This window comes from Eurypyga helias, unplaced genomic scaffold (assembly GCF_000690775.1).
Source record: "Eurypyga helias isolate BGI_N326 unplaced genomic scaffold, ASM69077v1 scaffold21530, whole genome shotgun sequence".
NCBI lineage: Eukaryota > Metazoa > Chordata > Aves > Eurypygiformes > Eurypygidae > Eurypyga > Eurypyga helias.
In genome coordinates this window covers 5,434-21,934 of record NW_010227923.1, presented here as the reverse complement: position 1 = coordinate 21,934, position 16,501 = coordinate 5,434, and the positions used below count along the sequence as shown (strand labels likewise).

At 43.2% G+C, this 16,501-nt stretch overlaps 1 protein-coding gene across 1 annotated transcript; it reads left to right on the top strand.

Moving 5' to 3' along the window:
- Positions 1-366: 366 nt before the first annotated feature.
- SUCLG1 (succinate-CoA ligase, alpha subunit) lies at positions 367-8,051 on the top strand. The gene is made up of 8 exons (XM_010157963.1): positions 367-498; positions 1,386-1,502; positions 2,013-2,225; positions 2,296-2,353; positions 4,947-5,030; positions 5,660-5,811; positions 6,289-6,477; positions 7,795-8,051. The coding sequence occupies exons 1-8, from the start codon at positions 367-369 to the stop codon at positions 7,819-7,821; spliced, it is 972 nt and encodes a 323-aa protein (XP_010156265.1). The 3' UTR covers positions 7,822-8,051.
- The last annotated feature ends 8,450 nt before the right edge of the window (positions 8,052-16,501 follow it).

The window sequence follows — 16,501 nt, the reverse complement described above, 5'->3', positions numbered from 1 at the left end:
GATATCTGAAATTTAGTTCTGCTTTGTCACTTTGCAGAATTTCTTAGAGGACAGAAACATTCATTTGCAAATGAAGATAGTGGTTAAGATGATGTGTCCGTCTGTTGTTTGTTGTGACTGGAGTTTTGATATTAAGTACCCACTATGAGTAATACCTAGCCTGATTCCCACAGACTGATCACAGTGATGGGTAGAGTGAACTACAGGCGCTTGATAGAATAACAAGTCCTAAATCCTTATAACTTTCAGAGCTGCTCTTTGAAAACATGAACTACTGGATCAGTTCATCTTTTGATATAAGTGCTAATATATATGCACTTGCTTGATAGGATGTTTTTTGACTTAGTCTAACGTACCAGTGGCTTAATGGTTCATCCTCTCTTTTCTTCTCTAGTTCAACAGAATGGAGTACGACACTGCTCCTACACGGCATCAAGGAAAAATCTGTATATTAACAAAAATACAAAGGTTATCTGTCAGGGTTTCACAGGCAAACAGGTATGTGTATGAACTGTTTCTTCTATCACCCTTTCAGTTCAGAAAGCCAAAAACAGTAACAGCGTGTAAAAGGGATTGTGTACTGGCTTAGCCTGTGTTGATAGGAAGCTGGACTTCCTGATCAGGAAGGTCCCTTCAGCACTGCAGTTTCCTTTCTTTGGTCCAAACAGACTTTTATTTTTTTAAAATTCATGAGACTAGATTCATTTTCTCACTTGTGCACAAGCTTAAAACTTGGTTTTGAGTCATCTCTATTATACTAATGATTTTTATTGTTGGTTTTGGTCTTAAGCCTTTTTATTGTATAAAACTGAAAGGGTTTCTTTGTAAAGGCAGATTTGCAAAAAACCTACAAAAACCTTACCATTTTAGACATGCCTCTCTCACAAAAGCCTTTGAATGTCAATGCCTATGAATTACATTTCTGGTTTTATTTCAGGGTATTTAATAATTTTCTTACATTCACTCTTTGACACATTTGCAAGGGGAGAAGACTGCTTTTGATAAAACTATCAGCTAGTCACAGATGAGAGTGCTAATTTCTTCTATTTCATTATAGTGTTTGTCATCTACCAGACCTGATGTGGAAAATAAGATGTGGCTGCTATGTCTGCAGGTGTATTAGCAATACACAACAAAATATCCTTTAATGTGCAACCACAGTGCTCCAATTTAAAAGAAAAAGCATAGCATATTCTGAATCCATTTAAAACATGTTGATGTGCGCTTCAAAATAGCTGGTTGTATATATGTAATGAAAACTTCCCTTCTTATTGCAAAGTCAGGTGCCATAGACTGCCTTCAGAATTACAGATAACATCAACTTTTTTGGTTCATTTTATTTGCTATTACATGCCTTTTAACTTTACTTATTTTCTCTCTCACAGGGCACCTTTCACAGCCAGCAGGCGTTGGACTATGGCACCAATCTAGTTGGAGGAATTTCTCCAGGGAAAGGGGGAAAAACTCATCTGGGTTTGCCTGTGTTTAATTCTGTGAAGGAGGTAATTTGCAGCAGTGACTGGAGGGCAGACAATTTAATGCTGCTGAAGGGCTCCTTATTTCATTGCTCACACTGAAGAGACAATCATTTGAGCCATGGATGTCACAGTGCAAGGAGTGAAATAGAAGAGAGAGCATTCAGTGTGGTCAAGCATGAGTGTGGCTTTCACTGTGAAGTTCACAGAGCCTGGATACACTTACTTTGTGCATGCAGCTAGTTTCTGATTGATTCTGGTGTGTATGATAAATTTTTAGCAAACTGTTATCTAAGGGTATTTATGATGATGTTCATGGGGCAGATCCTTCCCCAACAGTGGTTAGTTCTCAGTTCCCTAGTTGCGCTGTATGTGTCCTGTCTTCAGGGAATTTAACGCTTGCTTTGAATATAATGAATTAATACCTGTCCATTCACTTTGTTTATGCCTGTGAATGGGCATGTTTTAAATGGTTATCTGTCAAATATTCTCTTCTACCCCACTAAATGCTTGATACCTTTTGTATGTCCATTGTAGGCCAAAGAACAAACCGGCGCTTCTGCCACTGTGATATATGTACCTCCTCCGTTTGCCGCTGCTGCCATCAATGAAGCAATAGATGCAGAAATGCCCTTAGTTGTATGCATTACTGAGGGTATTCCCCAGCAGGACATGGTTCGGGTTAAACACAGACTGCTTCGTCAGGATAAGACTCGGCTAGTGGGCCCGAACTGCCCTGGAGTCATCAATGTAAGTGACTTCTGGGTTTGCTCCAAGGCTGAACCATTCTTAGTGATGGTTTGAATGTTCCATCTCTTAGCCTGGAGAATGTAAAATTGGTATCATGCCTGGTCACATTCACAAGAAGGGAAGAATTGGTGAGTTTTTGAATATTTATGCGTCATCTAAAACTAAAGTTTGGTAGTGTAATGTTCTTATTCATGAGACAAGTCACATCCTGCCCTGAAGACAGTTGACACGCTGTTTAACAGCTTGTCTGACCTTCAGTTTGTAAGTGTACTTTGCCATTATCAACCCTGAAGGCCAGAATCAGTCAGTCTATTATAGCAGACACTGAATACTGGTGGTAAAGGCAAAGCAATTGGATGTTTCTTTAGGTAACGTGATTGACTTAGTTTCCTTAACACTGTCCTTCGAGGATACCTCCGTTTATCTTGGGATTTGAGAGCACTAAGCTCTCCAACACTATTCCTTCCAACAGCTTGGCTCCAGAGGACTAGGATCCTACACCTATAGTGAGCTCGGTATTATAGCAGAGAGAAGTTATAACATGGTAATTTAGACAACTGTACGATGGCGAGTGCAAGTGACATATATACCCTCTTCTCAGCAGAATTAAGGTTAGAAAGGCAGTGACTCGTTCATAAATCAGATGTTGGTTACACACCCTGCTGCATACAAGTCTCGGGTCCCTACTTCTGTTGGTTCCTTGTTCTAAGCTGTAGAAATAACAACTTGATTATTCTAAAAATAATGCCGTTCAGGAGCTATAAAGGGAATTATTCCAAAATATGCATTTGTACTTAAATAGAGCTTCAGAAATGTAGACAGCATATGCTGCTGTTACCTGTCAGCAGGATAACCAGGTTAACTGAGCACAGTACCCTTTGCAACATTACCATTTTTTTGATGAAAAGTGTGTTTACTGCGGGAAAAATCTGTTCAGTGCTCTTTCAACTATCTGAACAGTGCAGTTTTTCTAACATGAGAAACTGTCTGCTGCTTAACCATTTCTGACTTGAGAATTAGCTCTAGTAGCGAATGCTGGAGGATGCGTTAACACTCATGTCACACCTCCGGCATTTGGAATCACCTGTAAACTGACTCCAGTTGTGCCCTCTGTAGACTTCATCAAGGCATTGCTCTATGGCTGTAAAAGATAGCATCAACCTTATAGCACCTTCCAGTACCTGAAGGGCTGACAAGAAAGCTGGGCAGGCATTTTTTACAAGGGCTTGTAGTGACAGGACAAGGGGTAATGGGTTTTAACTGAAAGAGGGGAGATTTAGATTGGACATCAGGAAGCAATTCTTCACAGGGAGGCTGGGGCGGGACTGTAACAGGTTGCCCAGAGAAGCTGTGGATGCCCCTTCCCTGGAAGTGTTCAAGGCCAGGCTGGATGAGGCCTTGAGCACCCTGGTCTAGTGGAGGGTGTCCCTGCCCCTGGCAGGGGGGGTGGAACTAGACGGGCTTTAAGGGTCCTTCCAACTCAAACCATTCTGTGATGTTGCCCTGAGCTCCCTTCTGAATCAAAGTTCTGTCAAGATTTTCTAAATAACCTGCAAGAAATGTTTGTAGTCACAAGATATTAGAATTGGAATGCAAGACACGTCATGTGCAAAAGCGTATTTTAAATCCTGAATCCAGTTGCCCCACCATTGCTGGCAACATTTTCAATGGTGATTGAAGGATCAGGGAATGAACATGTAACTTTGCCATCCTCCCAGCTTCATCTAACACTGTGACCTTTGGTGATACGCTCCCCAGCTTTCTATTACCGTGAGGTGTCCAAGAATCATTGGATAATCTTGGGATGCAAGCTATAAAAATAGCTGCAGTTTTTGGACCTCTAGATGTAGCTTCTCTGAGGCAATACAATCTTGATAGTAAACAGGAAGCCCTTTGAAAACACAGCAAGAAAACCTTTTTTTTTTGCAGGATAAGTGGTTGATAAAATTAAAGGTGTTAGTCCAGTGATGTATTTTTTCCCCTGTTCATGTGATGTACTTGTTATATTCCTTGTTAGATGGCTTGAAGTAGAGGGAAGATTATGTCTGTTTTTACCTGGAAACCTTCCCTCTTGTAGCATTACCAGAATCTTGACTTGGAAGGCTGAATAAAAGACCATGCAAATATTTTGCCCCTGACCTAGGTTCTGTATTACCTTCCATCCTGAATTTAAAACTAGGTTTGTGGTCTATTGTATTGTAATGTAGATGCTGAGTGGGTATTGTAGAGCAGTGAGCTGCAGCAACAAATACCTTAATTGGGATAGCTTGTGTTTGTGCAGCGTATTTCTCTTCTGGAGGATCTCTTGTGTGCCCGGCCATCCTGGAGATGAGATTAATACAGAATTCCTTTGTTAACTGTTGAACTGCAACTCTGTTTCAAGTTCAGTGCATCAGCAATTTGTATATAAGACAAAAAGTATGTTCTTCTATTTTAGTTTTCTTGCCTGGTAAAGCTGTAGTGTGAGAAATGATGTCTCAGCCAGTATTACGGGCATTCTGGGCAGGTTTAGTCTGTCGACAATTAAGTATCAAAAAATGCCGACCAAGAAGTAGTACAGATAGAATTTTATGTGGAGTTTTCATGTTTTGGCAAGGATAGCTGGCAAACCTGGTATATCGTGTTCAGTTTATTAAGGTGATTTTCATGAATAACCTGCCTCTAGTCATACACTTAGTTAGCTCTGTTAGTGTTAAATTTATCTCCTTTTCTTTCCTAAAGGTATTGTGTCGAGATCTGGAACCCTGACATACGAAGCTGTTCATCAGACAACACAAGTTGGATTGGGGCAGTCTTTCTGCATTGGTAGGTTTCCTCAGAAACAGGCTATCGCACCTAGACTGATCTGCTTTTTCTTTACAAGAAGAAATCCAAAGTAATTGCTTTTTGCAAGAAACTGCTGAATGGCAGTTATGTTGAAAAATGAGATCCCTATGTGATGTGAAGTATATAGCTCTCCTCTATTATCATTTCCACATCATGTTAATAAAAGCCTAAGAATCAGCTTTGAATGAACAACTGCCAGCAAATACGATGTCAATTTGGAAACAAATTTTCCCAGTAAGTTTAATATTACAAAGGGGTAGGACTTTCTGAAGGATTTCGTTGGGTATGGTAGGTAAATTCAGTTCTCTCTCAGCAAAATTCTAGAGCTGGGTTCTTGGTCATGCTGTTTCTTATACAGAGCCTCTTTATAAGGCATAATATTTTCCTTATGGTTTGAAAGGATATTCAGATATCAAAGCTTTCTGTGAATTGTGGGGGGTGGTATTTGGAGCAGGAATTTGGCCCTCTCTGACTTGGAGAGCCTTCAGAGCTGCCCCTCTTACAAGCCTTTGGGAATACTCTTCATGCTGAAATTTGCTTTGGAACTTTTGTCGTAAATATGATTATCTCAAGTTAGTCTTCTCTTCGTGGTTTTAATTTTTTTCCAGGGATTGGAGGTGATCCCTTCAATGGAACTAATTTTATTGACTGCCTTGATGTCTTCCTGAAGGATCCTCATACTGAGGGGATCATATTGATTGGGGAAATTGGAGGAAATGCTGAAGAAGATGCAGCAGCATTCTTGAAAGAAAATAATACTGTAAGTCTTAAAGAGCTTGCTTCCAGATGCCTTGGTAGTTCGCCAGCTTCTTTTGCCATGTCAAGGAAAACTCCCTTCAGTCTCTGATTACAAAAAACCCAGACAGTCTTAGTTTTATTGTAAAGAAAAAGTTGAAATTAGGAGCTTTATCCAGGTTAACTGGAGAACAGCATCAACCGGAGATTCTTAGTCCTGTCATCATACTAGTAGTGAAGATTCTGGTGGTGTTTTTTTTTAACATACATGGCTCTGTGTAGAGATGTTTTAAAGTTTCCGATTGCTTCTGGTTTGTGGTGCTTACCAGGAGAGGAACTATTCCACACTCTTTAGGCTCTTGGATCCATGTCTTCTGAGGTTTCTAGCTGTTCAGTATCTTAGCCTGTATAGTTGATATTTTAAAACAACAACCCTGCCGTCTGGAATTACTTTTCATCTTGTTCTCCCCCATGTAAAACGGTTTCGTTTCTTTCTTCACAGGGTCCAAATGCCAAGCCGGTAGTGTCATTCATAGCTGGCCTGACTGCTCCTCCAGGCAGGCGGATGGGTCATGCTGGAGCGATCATCGCTGGGGGAAAGGGTGGAGCTAAAGAGAAGATCGCTGCTCTTCAGAGCGCTGGTGTTGTTGTCAGCATGTCTCCTGCTCAGCTAGGTAGCACCATCTACAAGGTTCGTTCCTTGGAAGTTGGCATACGTACTCACCCAGAGCACGAGGCTACTTTTGAGGGAATGCGCGTTAGGAGTACATCCCTTACCCAAATATTCTGTTGCTCTGAGATTGATTAAACATAAGAACACTATTGGCTGAACACGCTGCAGATAGTACAGGCACGTGGTTTTGCGCAGTGTTGCCTTTATAGAAAAGCGAACATGGCAAAATAGAGAAGAGACTGCATTTTGCCTTCAAATGTAGCAACTTTCTGAATGTTTTCTGGATGCAAAGAACCTGAACTAATTTAAAATACGAAAACATTCTTTGGAAGTCGGGTATTTGGGGGAAGAAAGCCTTGGCACATGGGTCTGTCTATTTTAAGTACTAATTCAGAATTATGGTTGAATGCATATAGCTGAAAAACATAGGTGTGAAATAGGATTATTTGAATTTTCTTCATTCATATCCAGAAAAAGGCATTGCTTCACAGGTAGAAGAAATGCATAATTCAGCTGTGCTAGGTATTTTTTGTGTGTGTGGTAGCTGTACAGTGTAGCATCTTCACAGGCTGCTGTGGGATTCTTCCCTTCTTCTGTTGTGTTTTTTTACCTTAACTGAAATGAAAATCTTTCCTTTGTTGCTTTCCTGGCTTGAGTCCTTTACTGTAAGGATTCTGCTGCTGTTCTTACGCAGAATTAGTGGTTTTCAAGCCGGTTATGCTATGCCTGGGAGCAAATGGTTCCTTCACAGCACTGTGGTCTGAGTGCAATTATTTCCAATTTTTAATTCCTAAAATCAGTACAGAGGAGGCCATGAAGATGATCAGAGGGCTGTAGCACCTCTGCTATGGGGACAGGCTGAGAGAGTTGGGCTTGTTCAGCCTGGAGAAGAGAAGGCTCTGGGGAGACCTTATTGCAGCCTTCCAGTACCTGAAGGGGCCGACAAGGAAGCTGGGGGGGACTTTTTACAAGGGTCTGTAGTGACAGGGAGGTAAAGGGTTTAAACTGAAAGTGAGTGAATTTATAATTGGTATAAGGAATAAATTCTTCACGGAGCGGGTGGTGAAGCACTGGAACAGGTTGCCCAGAGAAGCTGTGGATGCCCCATCCCTGGAAGTGTTCAAGGCCAGGCTGGATGAGGCTTTGAGCAACCTGGTCTAGTGCAAGGTGTCCCTGCCCGTGGCAGGGGGGTTGGAACTGGATGGTCTTTAAGGTCCCTTCCAACCCAAACCATTCTGTGATTCTGTGATTTACTAAGGTAATTTAAAGTAAAATAGTAATAGAAGCTTTTTTTCCCCCCCCCCCCAACTTGTGATGTCTGTGTGCTTTTTGCAGGAGTTTGAGAAAAGGAAGTTGCTGTGAGAGAAGACACTTTGGAATGCTGTCTCCAAAACATCAGTGCAGCACCTGGCCTCCGCTACTCTTTTGTCTGCTATTCTTCCATTGCCCAAATGACTGACACTGGTCTATGAATTTGACTTGGAAGCCATAAACCTCCTGGCTAAACCTGTTTCAATGTCTTCTTGGTTCAGACCTTATCACCTCGTTGTAAATCACAGCAATTTAATAAATCTACTACTAAATCTGATTCATCTTTTGAGTTCCTGAAGCAGGGCCATTTCTTCAGTCATCATAAGCAACCTTTTGTAATTTAAGCACTGCCTGTTTTTAAGGTAAAGTCGCTTATAGAGATGCTTTTAAGGATCAAGGCCCTGACATTATACACGTATCACACCACTTTATTTTTTAAAAATCCATTCTTACTTGCAGGTCTGTTTCAACAATAGGCCAAAGTTTCCGTCCATTAAACCAAAGCTGCTGGATCTGGAGGGGTTGCTTGTTGATCCACGTAGCTGGATATGCCTGAAGCCCAGACTTTCTTCTCGAGGCTGGTGAGCCTTTCACAGTGTAGTCCTCTGCTGGCAAGGAGTTCTGTTTGTTCTGCAGAAACACGGAATTTTTGTTCACGAAGATTAATCTAATTTCCCATGCGAATATATATTTGAAATTGTAACTATGAAAATGATTCGGTCTTTAGCTTAGTTTAATTTCCTCTTTATGTTAACTAGGATTGCATCGTTTGTGTGTTCTGAAACCCTGTTAACATTGGGACATAATGGGGGAGAGTTACTGTTCTGTGGAAAAGAATGTAGTAAGGTAACTTTTTCTTGTTAACCACTCCCAGCACTGGAATGGAAAGCCCTTTTTTACTTTGGAAATAGCCCAAGCACTGTGCCTATAAATGAGTGTTAAAAGTTTCATCAGGATGAACTAAAACCAAGATTGCTTTCTTTATGTAGAGGACTGAAAGTTCATGTAACCTGGCACTTGTCTAAAGCTAACCTTGTGTTCCATAAAGGTGCTGTTGCGAAAACTCGTGTCATTATTTGTTTAAAACTGTTCTTAGTTTTCCTACTCAAATGCCCGTGGAATTTCTCTCCCTGATGCAAGCAGTAGGCAGGTGTCCTGATACTGACGTGTGCAGTTCCTAGAGGGAAGCCCTGACGAAATCCTTAGAAGGACAGGTCCCATCTCCGCTGCTCTGAACGTGCACTCATACGCTTCGTATGCGTCCAGGCATCATTCTGGTGAGGTAGCCTTTGGGACACAGGGACTGGATGCTGTACAGTTCACCTTGGTGTGATTACTAAAGTGGATCCGACGCCCTGTCGCTAGACGGCTGAAAGCAGTACTGAGTGGTAAATTGTTCGATCTATGACAACAGGTGGGAATTTTCTTCCTAGATCTGCTTGGTTTTCAGGTGGTGCCTGATTTAATCTGGAGCAAAGACGACTGAATGGTGCCCTTTGACTAGAGAAATAGCAGTGCTGACGCATCTCGGTCTGCGTTGCAGTTTGTCACCAGTGAACGTCAGGGTGTTGCAGCCTGGCTTCTTAGGAGCCTGCTAACCAGAGTAACCCCTCGTAGTGGTGAGCTCCACGATGCCTCTGTTGGGATGGGTAATGCCTTCTGATGGACTGCCTGAATTTCATCGTTGCCACCAGTGTTGCAACAGATGGCCTTCCAGGACAGTCGAGGTGTGGGAAGTTTTCTGCTAGAGATGCTCTGTGGGAGCTCTTTCAGAAGCACCAGCTGTTTTAGAAGCCGGCCGTAGACTCCAATGACCGTTGTCCCCTGAAAGGTGTTTCCTTGTGTCTTGAAATTTGAGGATGGGTTTAAAAATGCGACCTCGACTCTGATGTTTGCAGCGGTCACCTGGTGCTGCCCCGTAGCAGCTGCCTGGTTCTGTTCCAGCCTGGGGAAGCAGTGTGTGCTGGTCTGGAGCTGCTACGGGGGGGCGGGGGGGAAGAAACCTGACCTCGTCTGATGATGAGGCTTAGTTTTCGCAGTTTTCTCTTGCTGCCTGAAAACGTGCACTTGGCAAATGCCAATGGAGCCTCTTCCATTGCTGATGACAATGTCTCTTTGGAAAACATAGTCACGTCTGTTTTATGTGTACTTGTGAATAAATACTTTGAGTAATCTGACCTGGAAAGTTGTTCATTTATTTATTTTTTTAAAGGCAGAAGTTAGTGTTGAGCCTTAAACTTGTTGGTGCTTTATGCCCTAGTAAGTTGTTTTTAGGTGCAAGAGAAACACAGTTCTCATGAGGCTTTATGAAATAGTCCTTTTTTTTTTTCCCTTGACTCAGCAATAGTGTCTGTTCGTAAATCACTTGCACTTTCAAGGGATAAATTCTAGATCTTCATTTTGAGTTCTGGATGTTAATTTTGGCCATGAGAATTCATTGCCACACTGATTTTCTTGAACAAAATAAGGAGGATGTGGATCCACTTCAGAGTTCTTTTTTCTCTCACTGGGCAGTATTTCTCTGTGAATGATACCCGATACTCTCATTAGTAGGTGTTCCTTCAGTTTGATGATGTTAATGTTTTGTGGAGGTTCATTACTCACACCTAATGAGCACTATGCTTTTTGTGTGGGTTTTTTTAGGATGTATTCGTGCCTTATTTTTTTTTTTCCTGTGTTTGTGCCGTTTTCCAGGATGAATGTTTTGTTACACAATATTTTGGGGGAAGACAGTGGTAGGTTACTCTGTACCTTTGTACCTAAAATGATGCTCTGACGTGAGATTCTAGCAAGGAGATCTCTTAAGATTCACTTTATTGAAGCTCAACAATGAAAACATTGATGCCAATTTGTTTACTCAAATGAGGTCCCCTCTGTGCACTGGAGGTGGGGAGGGAAGGAGAGGCTGCTGGAAGATGGCCAGCTCTGTACTCCGGTGCCAAGATGTTCCTAAAACCATGGGATAATCGAGACGATCAATGGTGGATTTCTCAATAGCTGTTGTCAGAGTTTGAGGTTCACCACAGTTCTTCAAGCTGTCCCATTTTTTGGATGTGCTACTTCACCCTCTTGCGTACACGCTTCCTGTTGTGGTGGACTGAAATTTCACAGGGCCCTAACGCGGTGCTCATTCCAAACCATTGGCTGCTGCGTTGGGATGAGCTAGGTGGTTTTAGTTGAATCGAAGATGCGACTTAATTCTTTGCAGCTCAAGCGATCGATTTCGAGCATTAAGGTGAGGAGAGGAGCGCTGGCTAATAGGCCTCGCCGGTGACAAGTGGATTCGAGGCTGCGCTCTGGCAGAAGGCTGCTAATGAGGTAGGCTGAAAGGACCTGCGAGGTCACGCCCTTCAGCCTGGGGTGGTGGCTGACCTCCCCTCAGATTCCGGCACTGGTCCCTGGCACGTCTGGTGATGTGATCCCCTGGTAGCAGGCAAGTGAGGGGTGAGGGCAGAGCAAATTGGGCCAGAAAATGCCAGGATCAGAGCCCTGAGAGACATAGCAGTGGTTCCAAGAAGAACCTCAGGGGCTGGATTCTGTGCTGGTGGCTTGGAAGTCATGTCCGGAGAATAAGAGCTTAATTGTGTTGAAACTGCGGAATTATTACCAGCACTGACATAATCCTTTGCTCAGTTTACCATCCCCTTTGCCCTCCCTTTCCCGCTGCCTGTCACTGGTGAGGATTAGATTAAAGCTTTTTGTAAGAGGGTCTACGTGCAAGTCTGGTGATGCGGGCTGGAGCCTGCGGGTGCTCTCTGAAGGCGGCAGGAGGAGGAGTTGTGCTGCTGTGCACACTTGGCAGGCAGCAGTTTCAGGGTGTTTTACACAGCGGGCTGTTCCTCCTGGGTGTCTGTACAGGGCTGTGAGTGCTGAGGCAGCCCCTGGTTTCGTGGTGATTAGGAATAGCTGGTGAAGAGGGGAGAGTCCAGCTGTGATGTTCTCTGCAGAAATTTAACACCATAAAAAAAAAGGTCTCTTGGAAATCAGCTTGCAGTACCCCACTAGCAATTAAATGAGGTTTCTGCTACATGTCTTTGGACATCTCGTTATATAATTGGTTCTTCTGAATTAGTTAATGAGAGGTTAAACTGTGTTTCTCTATTAGAGCTACATCCTGGCACTGGGTTGTACGTTGGTCTCTCTAGTTAAGGCGTGAGGGTTGCTATAGGCAGCAGCACGTATGGGAATTGCTGTTTAACTTGCATCTAACCTTTGCTCTGTGCAGCCCAAAGTGCTGAGCACCCTATGCAGAGGGTTGATTGTGATGGGTGCTAGCGGAAGCTGAGTGAGGTAATGCACGGTTAAGAGTAATAATGCACTATTCCAAATTTGTAGCAATGGCTCATCTACCTCTCTTCCTCCTTTCCTGCCTGCTCTGTATAACAAAGCATAGAGGCCCTGTGACTGCGTATGTTATGGAGATGATTTGTACAGGAATCAAAACTGATAAATACCATTTTTAGGGGGAGGTTACTTCAGTAATAACCCCTTTCCTCATATCTGTGAGAATGTGATTTAATATTGAACTGACCTGGAATCAGAGTTAACACTTACGGAAATTTTTTTGACTCAGAAATGCTGAAAGACTCAATTTTCAAAAGCAAATTGGCAACTTGTTCCATTTGAATCATAGAATCACAGAATGGTTTGGGTTGGAAGGGACCTTAAAGATCATCCAGTTCCAACCCCCCTGCCATGGGCAGGGACACCTTGCACTAGACCAGGTTGCTCAAAGCCGCATCCAACTTGGCCTTGAACACTTCCAGGGATGGGGCATCCACAGCTTCTCTGGGCAACCTGAATTTGGGATGCAAACAGGATATTTTCCTAGAAGTGGAAATCTGAGAGTTTTGCTCCAGTTAAAAACCTCAGGAAACTTTCTCAAGTGCAATGGAGTTGTGTTGTTTTAATTTTCTTTTCTTCTTAGAGGTTCCAGTCTAGGCTTTCTGGCATATGATGTCTTCAGCCTGATATTTGTCAGACCTTCTGAGCATCAATAGCTCACTAGCAGGACTCAGCCCCAGATGGGTTGCTGCCACCCGAAGCACCCAAAATTTCTTATTAAAAATTGACTTGCTGTCTGCAACAGTTATGTGATCTCAAAAGAAAAGGAAAGTGATTGGTCTCTGTTTACACAAACCACACAAATTTACAGAACTGGGAGGAAAAAAAATGGTTTTTCTGTCCTACAATCACTAAAGCACACACAGCAGTGTTTGTGCTGGGAGTAGGCACAGTAGCCTATAACGATGTCTGTGCTGTGCAGATACATAATTAAGGGTCTCTTAAAATCTGTTTTGTTGCTGTAAAAGACAGCACAGCAGATTTATAGTTTTCGGCACATCTGTAATGTTACGAGATAGTTGCTTTAAAAAAAACAACACCCAAAGCCAACAGCCTACAAACCTGTTTCTTTTCATTTGCGGTTTTGCTCTCTAGGTGGCAGGTTTTGACACTAAAACATGGGTTTGGTTCCCGTTCTGAACTCAGGGGCTCAAAATGTGCTAGAGAAATAGAAGATGAAATCAAAACACGGCTACTTTATTCTTTCTGGATGTTATATTGATTTATGATCGTATCCTTTTATGTGAGTTGGAGTGAGGTGGTAAAGAACCTAGCTGGTTTCCTTCCCTGTGTTCTCAGTACACCCGTGATGTTGAAATTCTTGTTTTTCAAGCCGGTCTGCAAAATGTTGTCTGAACTGTGTCGCTTTGGCGGTCAAACAGGACCTGCCTTAGTGAAACCCCTAACTTCATTTTGAAATGGACAAGAAATGGCTTAGACTGTTTCTTCAAGGGCTTAGCAATTCTGACTTTTCTTCTGATTTTATTCAGTTGCCCAAGGCTGGAGAGGAGAAGAGGGGGAGAAGAGGTAGGGCTGTTAGGGAGGAGAGGAATGAATTGTCAGGCCTAAAAGGAGGGTTATTTTTATTTAAAACAGAAAAGACTCCTACAACCCAAACCCAAGCAGTGTGTAATAAAAACACTCCTATGAAATAAGTCACCAACTGCTGACTGCCTAGAGAGAAGCAGGAGGAGACTGAGCTCGTTGGAAGAAAAGCATCTTCTACAGCGCAATGCCCACCAGGCTGTATGCCCTGAAGGTGCCCAGCATGATGGGTGAGCAGGGCCGTTAGGACCAGTCCTGCTGCTCTGAGTGCGAGCTGTAGGGTGAAATCCGTTAGGCTTAGAGGCTTTGGTGTCAGCCCTTGTGTGGAAGAGGCTGCATGGGGGCTGGTGGTCTAGGAACCGTGTTTGAAAACTGCTGCTGTGTGTGTGGAGACAGGTATGCATGCATCTGCACATGCGAGTGCCTCTGAAGGATTCACAGCCTGAAGGACTGTCTTGCTCAAGGTCATCCTCTTCTTTCTTGTTCGGCTTTCAGGCTGCAGGTCTTAGCATTAACCTTAGCTCTAGCTGCAAGGAGGAGAAGCAATAGGCAGGAGATTTAGTCTCCAATCACTGAGGTAATTTATTTGCATATATTTTATTTATCTTTCTGTAGGCAACTGTTATATTTGTTCAAGACAATGTTATGTTTGTTTCTTCAAAAGAAAGACATGGAGGTCCTGGAGGGTGTCCAGAGAAGGGCAACGGAGCTGGGGAAGGATCTGGAGCACAACTCTCCTGTGAGGAGCAGCTGAGGGAGCTGGGGGTGTTCAGCCTGGAGAAGAGGAGGCTCAGGGGAGACCTTATCGCTCTCTACAGCTCCCTGAAAGGAGGGTGCAGAGAGGTGGGGGTTGGTCTCTTGTCCCAAGTGACTAGTGCTAGGACAAGAGGAAACAGCCTCAAGCTGCACCAGGGGAGGTTTAGATTGGATATTAGGGAAAAGTTCTTCCCGGAAAGGGCTGTCAGGCATTGGAATGGGCTGCCCAGGGAGGGGTTGGAGTCACCATCCCTGGAGGGATTTAAGAGATGTGTGGATGTGGTGCTCAGGGACATGGTTTGCTGGTGGGCTTGGCAGTGCTGGGTTAACAGTTGGACCTGTTGGTCTTGAAGATCTTTTCCAACCTGAACAATTTTGTGATTCTATGATTCTAATACAGACACTATTTTTTATTTCTTTCCTACAGTATAGATGAACTGGGAGTAAATTCAGCCAAAGCTTCATAAATGCCAGCCTAGATTCTGGTTCAGCCCTGCCTGAAACATGGAATTTGAGGCAAGATCCATATCCTTCTCCCACAGTTTAGACACATGGCAGAACTGAGTGCTTGGGAAATGCATGTGAGAAACAAGGCAGCGGCAGCAGAACCTCTGAAACACTCACGTAGACATGTTCGATCATTGACCCACGTTTGATCATTAGTTTCTGCTGATAATAACAGAAAGTTGGATACCCAAGCACACATGTTCACACCTACATGGAGACAGCTATGCCAGTAGGACAACTAGGTTGGCTCTATCTGGAGCTGCAGTCCCCCTCCTCTTGGCCAAGTGACTTACCCAAAGTCATGTTGAAAGTTTCTGCCAGGTCAGACAAGAAGCCAGCTCTCCTGAAGCCGTGTCACACATTTCAAGTGGCACCTGAGTTTTCCTTCCACTTTCAAGTTTATTCCATTTTACTTGGTATGCGCTGTGTTATCCTCATTTCTGATGCATGGAAACACAGCAGCAAATCTGTATTTTTCAATTTGTACTGTTTATGGTACATCCCGTTTCTGTTGCAAAAACACTGTTAATAGTTTATTTAATGTATCTTTTATAAATCATTTGAGAACGCTGGGATCTGATTCGTGTACAGGGAACGAAATCATGCAGCATTAATCCACTCTTTTTTGCAATGGTTCTAGCAATGATGGAAAACAATATAATTAGCAGCCATTCTTTCAGCCTGGAAATTGTAATTGGATTGTGAATTTTATAGCAGCAGCCTTCAAAAAATAAACAAGAATTAGTCAACTAAAGAAAATATGCTCAGCTTGTTTCTAGCAGGGGCCATGTTCTGTGGTTAACTTTTAGGGGTTGTTGTTTGTTAAAATTTATTTATTTTTTCCTCCTGGCAAATAAGGCATTCTTAGAGGTTGCAAACATGGATTTTTCCCTAGGGCAACCTGCTGCAGTGCCTGTCACTCAGCCTGAAGCAGGCACCTGCCATTTTCCTGTCTTCTCTGCTTTCCACCTTGAAGTCTGCTTGGAGCATCTCTGGATGTGTCAGTATCCACAGTGCTCCTGTGGATCAGATTGTTTGAGATTGGGTGGAGAAGCTGTTGGGGGTGATATAACAATGTGCAAAAATATTTAAAACCCCCAAACCGTCATGAAATAGGGGTGTTGGAGAGCCTCAGAGAGAGAAGAGGGAGGGCAGCAGGGGAGTGGTGGTGGGGAAGGGGGGTTGTCTGTATTCACTGCTCACCAATTTAATGCAGTCTATGTTGAAACACAGAAAAAAACTGCTTGTCCAGGTATTTATTAGCTCTGCTTATGACAAATAGGTAGAAATTCTCTTGCATGAGGCACCTAATGACGACTGGGTAGAAAACAGGCTTCTCATACAGTGGGAAATTCATTATAACCTTGCCAGCCCAAGAGTGAACATCGTGGCTGGACCTGCAAAGCCATGTAGGTACCTCGGAGCACCTCCAGCACCTTTTTGCACCTGCAGCCTTTGAACATGGGTGTTCTTCTGTTAGGCAGTGGACGAATCTCTCCTCTTCTTAACCTTGACCTCAGGGTTCCCTAAGGGAAAGCTGTTTCCAGAGCTGTCAGGAAGCCATCCCCAAACAACCAAA